Raw genomic sequence first — 12,645 nt, 5'->3', positions numbered from 1 at the left:
ACCACCAAGGGCTGAAACCGCTTCCTCCGGGGCTGCGCTGCCTCGAGGCTCGTGGTGCAAAACCAGCTCACAGTGAGTTCAGTAATTTTTATGAGAATATTAAATGGCTCACACTGAATATATCATTTGCCTTTAGTAACGCCCTGTGAAAGAACTACCGAGTTTCCGAACCGCGATGCATTTTCAGTATCACGTAATATAAACACAGACCTGAAGTTGAGGTCAAGAACGAAAGTATCTAAACAAGATACTAATTCCACGTTCCCTGCGTCGCCCGGTCACGCCGCAAACATCCCTCGCCACTGCCCGTCAACGCAATCGCTCGCCACGCACAAGAACAACTCTCTCTCTCACATGACGTTTGCCTGTGAGCAAACAAGTGCAAATGCCTCATTCTACTTTTTAAGCCTTTTTTTCTGTCCTGCTCTGGAAGGATGCCTGCCTCCCTGCTGCTCTCTGGGCTGGAAGGAACAAAGATTATCAGCTCTTTTGGGTGTCGGTGCCCACTTCACACACTTACCTGCTCTGCTCAGATAGTACTTTCCCAAAGGTGCTCGTCTCTACAGTATTAAACTGCTCAGACTAACAGGAGCGAAGCTGAGAACAAAAGAATTCTCCTGGAACAAACCTTCCGTGACTTAAGCCCCTGCCCCAACATTGCTGGAGTTAATGGGATTTTTTTCTTCCCTGTTAACTTGGGTGAAACAACCTGTTCCTTCCAAGCCAAGAGGAGGAAGAGTGATACGGAAACAACCAAATCCAGGAAAGCTTTCCTCCGCTTGTCACGCCTCTCTGCCTCTTTCCCACCCATCTGCGCCACCTCCGTCTCCCCGACAGCGACAAGAAGCAGCAAAACCAGTCCCCAGGGGGAAAAGGTTTTGGCAAAGATGAACGTAGGGGTTGATAGAACAGACAACTCCAGACACCCTGACTAGGACAGACGGGACCTGTGCATCTGTCCTGGCACTGAAGACGTCCTCGGGGTATTTCTGCCACCCTAACAAGCGCAGCCCATGAGCTTCATGAGCCAGAGCTATTCCTAATTTTCATTCTTCTTAATTAAGTGGTTCCTTACAAGGTCCAGGGCATGCCTCAGGAATACTACAAAGATTCCTAAATGTTTGGCTTTCATACATTGAATAAAAACAACGTCAGGCAATGTACTGATAACAGATAACCAGGCGTATCACACAAGAAATGCATGAATTGGAAAGTCATTTTTGCCTTGCTCTGAGTTTGAGAAGTTAGATTTTTCTCAGAGTTGAGAACACCTGGTTCTCGTTGCCATCTTCAGCTCAGGCAATTTAATCCACCGACTGGTTTGGGAAATATTCGACAAAGTTTCTAGCGACTTGAAAAGGCAACCAAGCCTCAGGAGTACCTGGCAGCGATCTCTACAGGTTCTCCTCTCCTAAGGAAAGGCGTTAAGTGGGGGCAGTTAACGAGGGCAGTGGCACCAACTGAGAGTTAAAAGCGTTACTCTACGCTGCAGGCGGCTTGTTAGCGGGGTTACGCACGCGCTCGTATCTGTAACGGGGCTGGTTCCGAAGCAAGCCTTCGCTCCGAGTTAGTGGGTGACCCACCTCCAACCTCCCGCCTCCCCCAGCCGATTAGTTTAGGATGAGAATGAAGGGGCAGGGTACTGTACCTGGTGATGGGCAGGTCGAGGCCCCGCTGCAAACTGAGGAAAGGCGGGAGAAACAAACACAAAAGGAAAGGCACAAAGAGTCAGAAACACCACAACGAAACCAAAATGTCACACTCTATGCAAAATAAACCCACAAGGAAAAAAAAAAAAAAAAAAGAATAACCAAAAAAACCAACAAACCACAAAACAGTCAAAAGCTTCGCTGCAGGACAGTGACAGACAGGTACTGAGATATAACGAGTGAACATCGCTACGGGGGGAAGTGTGCTGCTCGAGAGCTGGGAGGTAAACAGCCAAAGCTGCTAGTTATCTTAAAGGCACTCTAGTGTATGAATGCAGGCATTCTTAATCCTGCCTGGGAAGGAAAAAAGGAAAAAAAAAACAAACCAAACCAACCCAAAAACCAACTTAAAACAAGCAGCAGTGGAGATTTTAAACTGTTTAAGGTGGAGGTAAATGGTTAAAGCAGCTGGACTCAGAGCCGTTCCAAGTATTTGGTGGGAGCAGAGGATGGAGAGTCATGGCTGGAGAGCAGTTAGGAGCCAGGTAGGCACAGCTAGTGTCCTGCCGGCGAGGGGGCCGCGGGAAATTCCCTGCAAGGCAAAGATCAGCGATTCTTTGCACGTACACACAGTGCAGTTTCGTTTTCAGCTTTTTTATTTTCCCCCCATAACAATCACAGTATAACCCTCCCTAATGAGCTGGATTTGTCACCCCCATCTGAAAGCAGAGACACGTTAGCCCGTGGTGGCCCTGGGGAGCTGAGGGCATCAGCGGTAGAGCTCGGCTGCAGTACAGGAGCTCCTGGTTCCCAGCCCTGAGCTCAGGCTACTAAATCGCTTCCCACCCACTTGGGTTACACACAGAGGAAAGTAATCAGAATTTAACATGCTCGGTAAACATTAAAAGCATTTTCCAATAAGTAACTGATTGTTAAAATAGAAATAAAAATGAATGCAAGAAATGGAAAATAGAAATAAAGATGACAAGGTATCCTCTTCCAGAAGCCGAGTTGGGGCTTTAAACTCTTAATTCTCAGTGTAATCAGCAGAGCTCCACGACGAGAGCAGATAAATCTATTGATAATAGCTCCAATAATTAAACGGAGCAAATGAAACTAGACCCCATGGCGGCTTTTTACCCACCGCACGCCTCTACCTGTTGCTAGTTGTGACGGCTTAGTGACGTACGGCACGTGCCGAAGCACAGCACGGTCCACCTCTGCGAACTCATACCACAGGGACTCAGCACGTTTTACTTTCTGCCTGAGGAGGGTGATCAAAACTGGCTATTACCTATTGATTTTCTAAGAGGGTTTTTTTTCCATGAAGAAAAAGTGGCCCGGGGTTCACTCCCAGCCCTGCCTCTCTGCTATTTCAATGCCATCAGACGTGAGAAGCAAAGTATAAATATTCGCTGGTCCAGCGGATTTTCTCCTTTATTTTAATTTTAATTGCCTATATTTAAGATTTCCAAGAACTAGTCTACCAATACCGGTGTTTACATATCCCTTCTACCTTCACCTCATTGTGACACTTGGATGAAAAGTCATAAAAACCTTCAGAAACGAGAAAATATGCACACACAGACTATTTCTAGTACAAGAGTTTATAAAGAATGACCTGCACTGATTCAGCGACGTTTTCCCACCCTTGAAAACGTTCCCTAAGCCTTACATTAAAGAAAAAAAAAAAAAAAGAGCAAAGCATGATCATCTTGCACGACTAAAGAGCTAAATTTTCTATTTTAATAACAACCGCAGGACAGAAGCACTCAAAGACTCTCAGCGTCCTCCCAGGGCTCGGGGTGTGAAGAGGGCAGTGGCTCTGCCGACGGGTCCTACAGCGATGAGAAATGGGCCCCTGGACGAGTCTTGGGAGGTGAATGCACTTCAAGTCCTTATTTTCCTGAAGGAAGAACTCCTCAAAAGCAGTTCAAATGTCTTGTGTGTGAGAAAAGGGAATAAAGCTTACCCTGGAAGGGCTGACACCAGCCTTTCCGCTGGGGCTACACACTCCGTGTTGCACAGCAATGAAAAAAATGAATCAAAAGGAGAATGATGGGGTGCAAAAACCTTGCGTTGCTTAATTTCAGGGCTGAAGCACCTCTCTTATCACTGTTCCACGGAAAAGATTTGTTCTCGCTGTGTTTAAAACAAGAGCTGGAAGCTTATTTCTTAAGAAGCTGAAGTAAATCCCATGGTGGAAAGTAATATGTGTTACAAGGAAAAAAAGAAAGAAAGAAATAAAACCTCAAAGTTAGTGAAAAATACCCTAATCTGTTTTGCACTGGTCACCATTGGCTATTGATTTTTTTTTTTTTTAAATTTAAATTTTAATGAAAATAATTCAGGTTGATAGGATTTATTCCTATTGGTAGCTGTAAGCAACAGAACAAACTGTAGTCACTGCTGGCTCGGATTAAAACAGACACTTGGGGGTTTTTCCCCTCTGTCCGACAAAGGCAGTAGATAGAAAGGAAAACTTTACGAGACCCGGGTCCAACGTTCCCGCCACCCACGCTCTTCGTGGTCCTGCTCACTGCTTTGCGGGCAGCGGGGCGTGTTCTCTATCTGCTGGTGTTTTGCCGGCACACCTCAAGCCTTGCTGAAAATAACCACTTCTGGATCGCTCAGACGCCCTCTCCGGTCACAGGGGGTTTGGGAGACCTCCTGGAACTGGACAGGTGGTGTTAAAAGCACCTGGTGCTCGGGGCTGCCGTCGGCAAGAGCTAATGGATAATTTTCAGTAGTGCTGAACGACTCTGATGTCGTTTTCCTTTCCCCCAGCTGGAGCTGCACTTTGAAATTCCTGCTATCAGAGTGATGCTACGATGCTCATGGGGAGAGAACATGAAGCCAGTTGGATTGCAAAGGCAGCTGTCCTGGAAGGAACAGAAAAGCCTGAACCGTGCAATTGCCAATGGCCCTTGGATGCGGAAACAGGATGAAGGAAGCTCCGGCTGCTAGAGGAAGCGGGGTTAGGATCAACCTCATTAGTGCGACAGCCTACCTACCCACACCAGCCGTACCAGCCGCGTGACGGACGGGACTGTGCTACAGAAGCCTAGGGATGGCAAAGACATCCTGCCGCCTTCCTCGTCCCCGCTCCACCCTCCCCTCCCCACCAAAAAAAAAAAAAAAAAAAAAAAAGGTTAAAAAATAAATACAAAAAATAATTAAAAAAAAAAAAGTAAATCAAACCCAGAACAAAATGCAAGAGTAGTTCAGGACCGGGCTAGTCTTGCATTTGTTTTGGGGTGGGGAGGTGGAATGAGATGTTATGGGTGCGGCTCTCAGTGATGGGCGTGGAGATAGTCGCTAGCAGAGCGGATGGCAAAAACTGCACACAGGAGAATTGAACAAAAATAATAGAAAAATGGCTGACAACTGCAGACAAATTCCTACTCGGTATCTCCTCAATAACAGGGCCGAAGCCCTAGAATTTGATGCGTTCTGCGGCCAGATTTCCTGAAGACGTTGAGCGACAAACCCAAAGTCACCCTGCTCTGTCCTACACCAGGTCAGACCCTCCCAACTGCAGTTCAACTTCGGACCCTGCGTCGCCACTTAACCTGGCAGAAACTGCCACGGTAGCTCATGCTTTTAGCAAAGCAGCAAAAATCAGTGCATTTCTGTAGATCAGCCAACAAAAATGATGGGGTTAAAAAAAAAATAAAGGAAGAAAGAAATAAAAAGTGCCATCGGCACAATTGCCTGCAAGAAGGAGTACAGTTTGTTATATTGCTTACAATGCAGTATTTTATCCAGCCTCTTCCAGCCAGGGACCTGTAAACCGGACTCTGTTCCAAAACCTTCCTCCTCTTCCAGTTGTCTGTGCAATGTATTGGCACTGTTCTGCTGGGCTGTCAAAAAAACTGGTTTAGAGATGCAGCTCTTCAGTCAGGTTTTTGCTCCAGTTCTAACCATATAAACTTATTTGCGCTTTTCAACAATAAAAGATAAAGATGATTATACTTACTGAGAAAAGAGGGGGTTTTACCATCAGTATCCCACATTACTGATCAGAACAGGGGACTAAGGAGGCGGGGGGGGATCCGGTTACAGACTCACAGCTGTCCACATCACAGAAACGTATCAAAACTGGCATTAACTGGCTCGTTCATCACCACAGAGGTTAACGGGCCTCAGAACTAACCCTCCTGTGAATCTCCTAGAGGCAAAACCTCCAGAAGCAGGGCAAGCACATCGGTGCAGCTGCACACGGGGGAAAAGCTTGCCCTGTGTGCATATATATATATACCTGTTATGTGGACAAACAGAAGACTTCTGTCTCGGAGGCTTTCAGTTGCCGCGCTTCAGCAGCGTTCATCTTACTCTAAAAAGAGAAGAGTGCTGGGAACGGTGTAGTGGTTCTATAGGTAACCTGAAAGTGTTACGACGCGGATGTGGATTTGCAAGAGGTGCAGCGGCTGCTGCTCCCTTGGCTGACTGAGGCTTGAGACATCGCGATGGTAAGCTACCGTGCCTCCAGAAGCTGGGGCTAAGCATCTGATGGCCTAGGAGGGTCTCCTAGCATCGCGGGGAACTGTGCTACGAGTGGAGATTCCCCAAAAAGAGCCTGGTTTGGGGGAACCAAAGTCCTACAACAGCAGAGCAGTATTAAAACACACACACACGCACAAAAAAAAAAAGATCACGAAGGACAATCAAACCTGAAGTTGGATGAAAAAGGGGCTCAGCACAAAAAGATCTGGGTACGCAGAAGCTCTACGTTAAATGCGTGAGCACCTACAAGGTGCCAGGTCTGTAAATGGTTAGAACTGATCCAGTGGCACTGATTCAGAAGCAATGCCCAGAGGCCACTGGAGACTGAGTGCTGCTGCAGAGAATCGCTTTCGTTTACTGATCTTTGGTCTCTCAGTTTACAAAATACTTCCTTAAAGGGAAAAAAAAAAATGAAGAAAAGAGAATATTCCGGTAATGAATCTAAACTCTAAAATGAAGTGAACCTGAAAGCAACTATGCTAAAAATAAATCGTGTTATTTCAACGTAGATGAGGATCCCTCCATCGCTTCTTTTCCAATAAGCCACTTTAAAAGGAAAGTTATCCTACCAGGACAGTGTCTGAAAAATTCAGTCAAGATTTGCCATGTGGAACATGCTTCCAGTTCAGTAAAACAGGCTTTCCAGAGAACCGGCCCAGTGCTGCAGACACACACATACACACAGAGAAATACCCAAACGAGGAAGAAAGAACTTAAGATAATGCAAACACGGGCTCCCTTACCGGTGAGCGGGTCTGAGGCTGGGTGTTCATTGTTTGAGGGGCTTGAGGGTACACCAACGTGGTTGGAGCTGCATTCTGTCCTGAGGGGTAAGGAGCCTGCCAGGGAACAAGAGAAGTCAATTAAAAAATTAGCAAATCAAATGATTCATCCCAAAAGAGAGCAACTGGCCACGTTATCAGACGGACTGCTGATTAACACTGAGACAAAGACGACATAGGTGGCTCCGATGGAGAAAGCTGCCTCTGTCGAGGACCCAACCCATTTGCCAACACTACCCTACGCTGCCCGAGTGCCGCGGCGGAAAACAGAGTGCGGAGGCACGTCACCGCAACACCGTGCCACTGAAACCCTGCGTTGGCCGAAGCCCCGGCCACCTACGCTCCAAAAGCCTCCTCTGAACCCAGAAAGCTGGAACTGTAGGTATTGCCGACAAGAAACAAGCTCAAATATATTTAATGCAAGCTGCTGCTGCTTCAAAGCGTTTGTAACACCGCGAAATGGCCCCAAATCGTTACAGATGTGAGGCAAACCACGGGCTGTGCAAATTTTTCATAGTTCCACGGATTTCAATGGGCTATAACAATTTATACCGCCAGATGCTCTCCCCCATGTTATTTGCCCAAAGTAACAATAAACTGGAGCTGTAGCGTTATGCTGATTAGCTATTTTAACAAGATATTTAGAAGTAACTTTTCAGAGCACCTTTTCCTTTTTTTTTTTCAATTTTTAACAAAAAATCATAACTTACCTTTAAAAACAAACAAACAAACAAACAAACAAAAACCCCACAATCATTATTGTAATGGCATAAAAACCAGCCATAAGCCTGCAACAGCCTTTGCTTTCAAGAGGAATTAGGCCAAACTCCACGTGCTGCCCTGTAGCTCCTGCACAACTCCATCGCAAGCCGCTTCTCCAGCTCCTCAGCTCCTCCCCCTTCCCTGTCCACCCCCTGTGGTGCCAGCTCTGGATACTGGCATTACCGACGGCACCCACAGCCCCTCCTGGCTACACACCATCACATTTACTCAATGAATAAAGGAGCTCATCAGCTCTTGGGTCTCCTCTGGGAGAAGGTCTCTGGGCTCACCTCACAGATTATGGGACAGGATATGCTTAAAAACATTGCAATACCTCTCTGTAGACAGAACTGCCATACACTCACATCGCAAGCCTTGCTGAAGAATCCCTTCTCATCTCTGAATTTCATGGCCCCTGCATTAAGATTCAAGGGCAGGTCTAAAGGAGACTGTTTCGGTCTGTAATGTGGGATTGAGGGAAGAGGTTGCACTGCCCCAGCCCTCAGGCACGTTTCAGGCTATCTTTGATTTGAACTGAGCTATATTTGATTTGAATAATTTAGTTTTAAACAATAAAACTAAGTTATAGTTGGTAGGCCAAACCTGCTTGTACTGAAGAATGAAAAAAGAAGCTTATAAAACTTTAGCCATCAAGAATGGTGATCCAGCATAAGGCCTGAAGCTCTGTTTTAGGCAAGGAGCGCCTGTTCTAGGCTCAGGAAGTGGTGTGGAAACAACACAAAATGTACTGTTTCTAGAAAGAAACTCAGTCCTGAAACCTGCAAAATTTCCAAGTCTGAGTTAGCAAATAACGCCAAGTATAATCAGGCATGTTCTGGCTTCCAAGGGGGGATCAATCAGCCCTTACGAGAGGAAGGATGTGTGCTTTTAAGTAAAAAAAGCAATTTAAGAAGAGTTTTTCTTACCAAATGAAGCGGGCATAATAGCATGGCATTGGGTAAAGCATGTATTTACTTCTCACCTCCCAGGCTGAGTCCTACAGCAGGCACAGACCTTACCCACAGCTCAGCCTCTTCAGCCCTTTCAGTATGAGCAAAGGTAGGATGATTTTGGAGCAAGAACATGTCTTATTTTGGAAGAGCACTTAGTACATCTGATTGCTGAAAGCCATCTACCACCGAGTGCCCCAGCACCCACTGACCACTGTCCTGTGCCTCGCAGAGTGTCTAGGAGACAGCTGCCTCTCTGCGTTATTCTTTTTCATCCCTAGACATAAAATCCCCACTTGACCTCCTGCTGATCAAAATGCAATACAAGGTAAATGAAAATACAGTTTAGAAACAACCCGACCAAGGAATTTTCTAGTCTCAGAAAAATCAAAGAATCATAGAATCGTTAAGGTTGGAAAAGACCCTTAAGATCATCGAGTCCAACTGCTGATGTATCACTGCCCAGTCCACCACTAAACCATATCCTCCAGCGCCACATCTACCCTTCTTTTAAATACCTCCAGGGATGGAGACTCCACCACCTCCCTGGGCAGCCTGCGCCAATGTTTCACAACCCTTTCCGTGAAGACGTTTTTCCTAATATCCAACCTAAACTTCCCCTGGTGCAGCTTGAGGCCGTTCCCTCTCGCCCTGTCACTGGTGACTTGGGAGCAGAGACCAGCCCCCCCCTCACTCCAGCCCCTCTCAGGCAGCTGCAGAGAGCGAGAAGGGCTCCCCTCAGCCCCCTCTTCTCCAGGCTAAACCCCCCCAGCTCCCCCAGCCGCCCCCCAGCACACTTGTGCTCCAGACCCTGCCCCAGCCCCGCTGCCCTTCTCTGGACACACTCCAGCCCCCCAAGGTCCCCCTTGTCCCGAGGGGCCCAAACCTGAGCCCAGCATTCGAGGTGGGGCCTCCCCAGGGCCGAGCACAGGGGCCCCATCCCTGCCCGGCCCCTGCTGGCCACGCTATTCCTGATACAAGCCAGGATGCCATTGGCCTTCTTGGCCGCCTGAGCACAAAACCACCCCAAACCACCAAACCACCAAGCAAACCCACCCCCCCCAACACGTGGCAGAGGCATGAGGGGGCTGAGCATAGCCCAAAACCAGTGCCATCCCAAACACCTACTGCTGCAATACCTCCTACTGCTCCTTTGGGACCACACTCAAACTGATCATTAAAGAGCAAAACTTAAACACGAATACACAGACGCTTGAGGACAGCATTCCTACTACACAAACTAACTAAGCAGGACGTCCTGTTATTTTCTACCTGATTTTCACATTGCTTTTTGGGTCAAAGAGATGATAAAAATGTATGCCTCCAAGTGTATCACTAGATCTTTGCTGTGATCTAGGATGCCAAAGCACACTTGGTATTTGGCTGAAGAATGTTGTTCTGTAGTAGTTTATATCAATATGGCAGCAAGGACTCTGGTTAAAGAGCAATTAAATGCTTTAATTGGCTCCTGATATGGAAGCAGCAGCCTCCGGCAGGTAAGCAGGGCAGGTTTTCTGCTGCCCTTCCTCTCCTGGAGCTCATTTGGTCTAACCCTCTCCAGCCAGTGCTTCCCTCCCGTCTTACCACTGGTAAAACCTTTAATTCATGTTAACAACTAATTTGCAAGAAGGCTTCTAATTTTTTTGAGGTATCAGATGCAGCATCAAAATTTTCCCATTTTATTTAACAAGTGTGATTCTGCCTGAGCTGTTCATGTCAATGCTGTGCAATAAACAGTAGGTACCATGTATGTAACGACACCACAGCAGGGCGTAGAGTAACCGAGCACTAACGAGACGCAGGGAAATCTGGTAGCTTTTCGTCCACAACCTAGAGAAGTCCTGCGTCTGGAGTACCTTGCTGCTGCCCCTCTGCATCTGGGATCTGCCCAACGTGAGATTACGGCTTCTCCCCTTGGAGGGTCGGCGGCTTTCTGCGTCAGTCCACGCACCTCGTAAAGGGTCCTGGTGCTACTCTCATACCCTCCCACACAGCAGCGGCATGCAGGGTAGGCGACTGCGTCAGGAAATATTATGAACACTCACATGGACACGGGCCAGTCGACACCAGCTCCTTGGGACTCCAGCTCTGCGGCTCAGGAGAGGAGACCTTACCCCAGGCAGTTTCAACTGCTGCTCCCAGAGCATCTCAGCAAAAAGGGAGGAAAAGAGCCACTATTCTCCCTGTAGCTGCTATTCTCTCAGGCTCATGAAACACATTTTCTTCAGGCTTGATTTGCACGCAACAGAACAAAGCCTAAGTCAGATACAACTTCCCTGCTACCCCCAAAGTCCTCACTCACCTCCAGAACAGCCTGTTTTCTTTTAATCACCCAAGCAAAAGGAAATTCGAAAGAAAGGAAGTGCAGCTATCAGTAACCCTAAAAAACTATGAGTTTTAGCAGAAAGACCGTAAAGCAAGCATTTTTGAAAACAGTGCCAAAGACGGCCACCTCACTGGTAACAGATGTCATTCCTGACACTGGCAGGGCTGAGAGGCAAATGCAGGATGATGCAATTTGGTGTTAAATTTGCTTTGTATTTAAACCCTATCTGAATAAGTATAGCATTAAGTTATAAATAAAGAAAAAAGCATATGAAGGCTTGAACAGGAGCCACTGAAGGTTTCTGCTATTAAGCTGCCATCAAACAAGGAAATTTTGGACAGCCAGTGCTGTTTCTAACCCAGGCGACCGCTGCGGGTGCTAGCTCAACTGCAGCCTTGGGGAACAAGTGCAACGCAAATCCCACTGAAGACAACAAATATCACCTAAACAAGCACGTTTCACAACTATTACACAACAACAAATGCTTTTGCTCAGCACGCTTCAAACCAGGCGGAGGCGTGCCTTAGCTGGTATTTGTGTTCCAACCATAACGGCGGGGAGGAGGGAGGGAGGGAGGGAAAGAAAGTGCTTTATAAATTTTTGCAGGTACTTGAGTTCATGTGATAAATAAACTATCAAAACAGCTGACAGAAAAAAATCACAGCACTCCATTGCTTTTCAGACATGTCAGCTGATTAGAAGTATCGCATATACTCATCTGTCAAAAGGACTTTTTTCTGTGCCAAGCATCTAAATAGGTACACAAAGTAACACAGTCACATGCAGTCACGCTGGAAATACGTGGCTGAAATGCTGAGGGTGAGGTGAGCAAAGGAAGAGACCAGCGAAGAAATGCTCCACAAAATCCCCTAAATAACCTACCATGGAGGGGAAGGCAGGGAAGCAAACATTGCTCTGTATAAAGATTTTGGTTCAGAAGCATCTAAACGTTGGCACCAAAATCCCTGAAGTTCGGACAGCTGCAGCACCCCGAGCTGGAACAGAACGGGTGGCTGCCGAGCTGCCCCGCTTTTGAGGCAGAGCAATTTGCTTCCCTTAACGCTTTCGTCTTGGTGATTTTCTATTTCAGACGTGGCTGTTCGTGGCGGGAAGGCCCTGGGTTTATGTATTCCTGCGACTTGCTGGGGAAAGCCCTTTCTCTCCGTTCTCTGCGCAGTTTCCACCTTGGGCTGCTGACTGCGCTGGGGGGGGAAAAAATATCACTACCAACAAAACAAATGAAAAAAGTTATTCTTAGATGGGTTCCCGAGCTGGTTAATAAACACTGAGCCTGCTGCGTAACACGACTCCCTCGGTACTGACTGTACTGGGAATAAACAGGCAAAGTACACACATCAGGTTCAGAAAAAGCTGAGTCACGCAGCCCTCTGCTTCCCGCAGCCGGTGGAAATTGTTGGGGTTTGGTTTTTTTCGGGGGGGAACAAAATTCTTCAATCCCCAGGCAGAAAGGTGTCGCGTGCTGAGCCTTCGGCAGCGTGTCTGGGTTGGCGTGGGAAGGGGTTAAGCCCTGTCGCTGTTTCTTGAATCCTCCTGACTTAGGGCTGAAGTTCGGCTGCCTCTATATTTACTGAAGTTACATACGAGGAGGAGAAATGGTCTTGTAGTTCCAACACGTGACCGTGACTCAGGAGCTTGCCGCTCTATTACCA

General features: G+C 47.2%; 1 protein-coding gene across 12 annotated transcripts in view; it reads right to left on the bottom strand.

Annotated features, from left to right (window-relative positions):
• The window catches only part of EIF4G3 (eukaryotic translation initiation factor 4 gamma 3), a 152,259-nt gene that overhangs the window by 74,601 nt on the left and 65,013 nt on the right, over window positions 1-12,645 (bottom strand). For 6 of the 12 annotated variants that reach the window (XR_012663736.1, XM_075114085.1, XM_075114075.1 and 3 more), the window contains exons 4-6: window positions 6,899-6,994; window positions 5,399-5,512; window positions 1,649-1,681 (exon numbers count right to left, since the gene is read on the bottom strand). Coding sequence is in view for 11 of the 12 variants with exons in the window: in XM_075114085.1 (XP_074970186.1) it covers window positions 1,649-1,681; window positions 5,399-5,512; window positions 6,899-6,994 (243 nt within the window). In the remaining variant the exon portion in view is untranslated. The remainder of the gene's footprint in view (window positions 1-1,648; window positions 1,682-5,398; window positions 5,513-6,898; window positions 6,995-12,645) is intronic. The other 6 variants (XM_075114079.1, XM_075114088.1, XM_075114080.1 and 3 more) reach the window with 3 other exon arrangements.

The sequence above is a fragment of the Phalacrocorax aristotelis genome, chromosome 19 (assembly GCF_949628215.1).
Source record: "Phalacrocorax aristotelis chromosome 19, bGulAri2.1, whole genome shotgun sequence".
NCBI lineage: Eukaryota > Metazoa > Chordata > Aves > Suliformes > Phalacrocoracidae > Phalacrocorax > Phalacrocorax aristotelis.
This window is presented reverse-complemented; position numbering and strand designations above follow the sequence as displayed.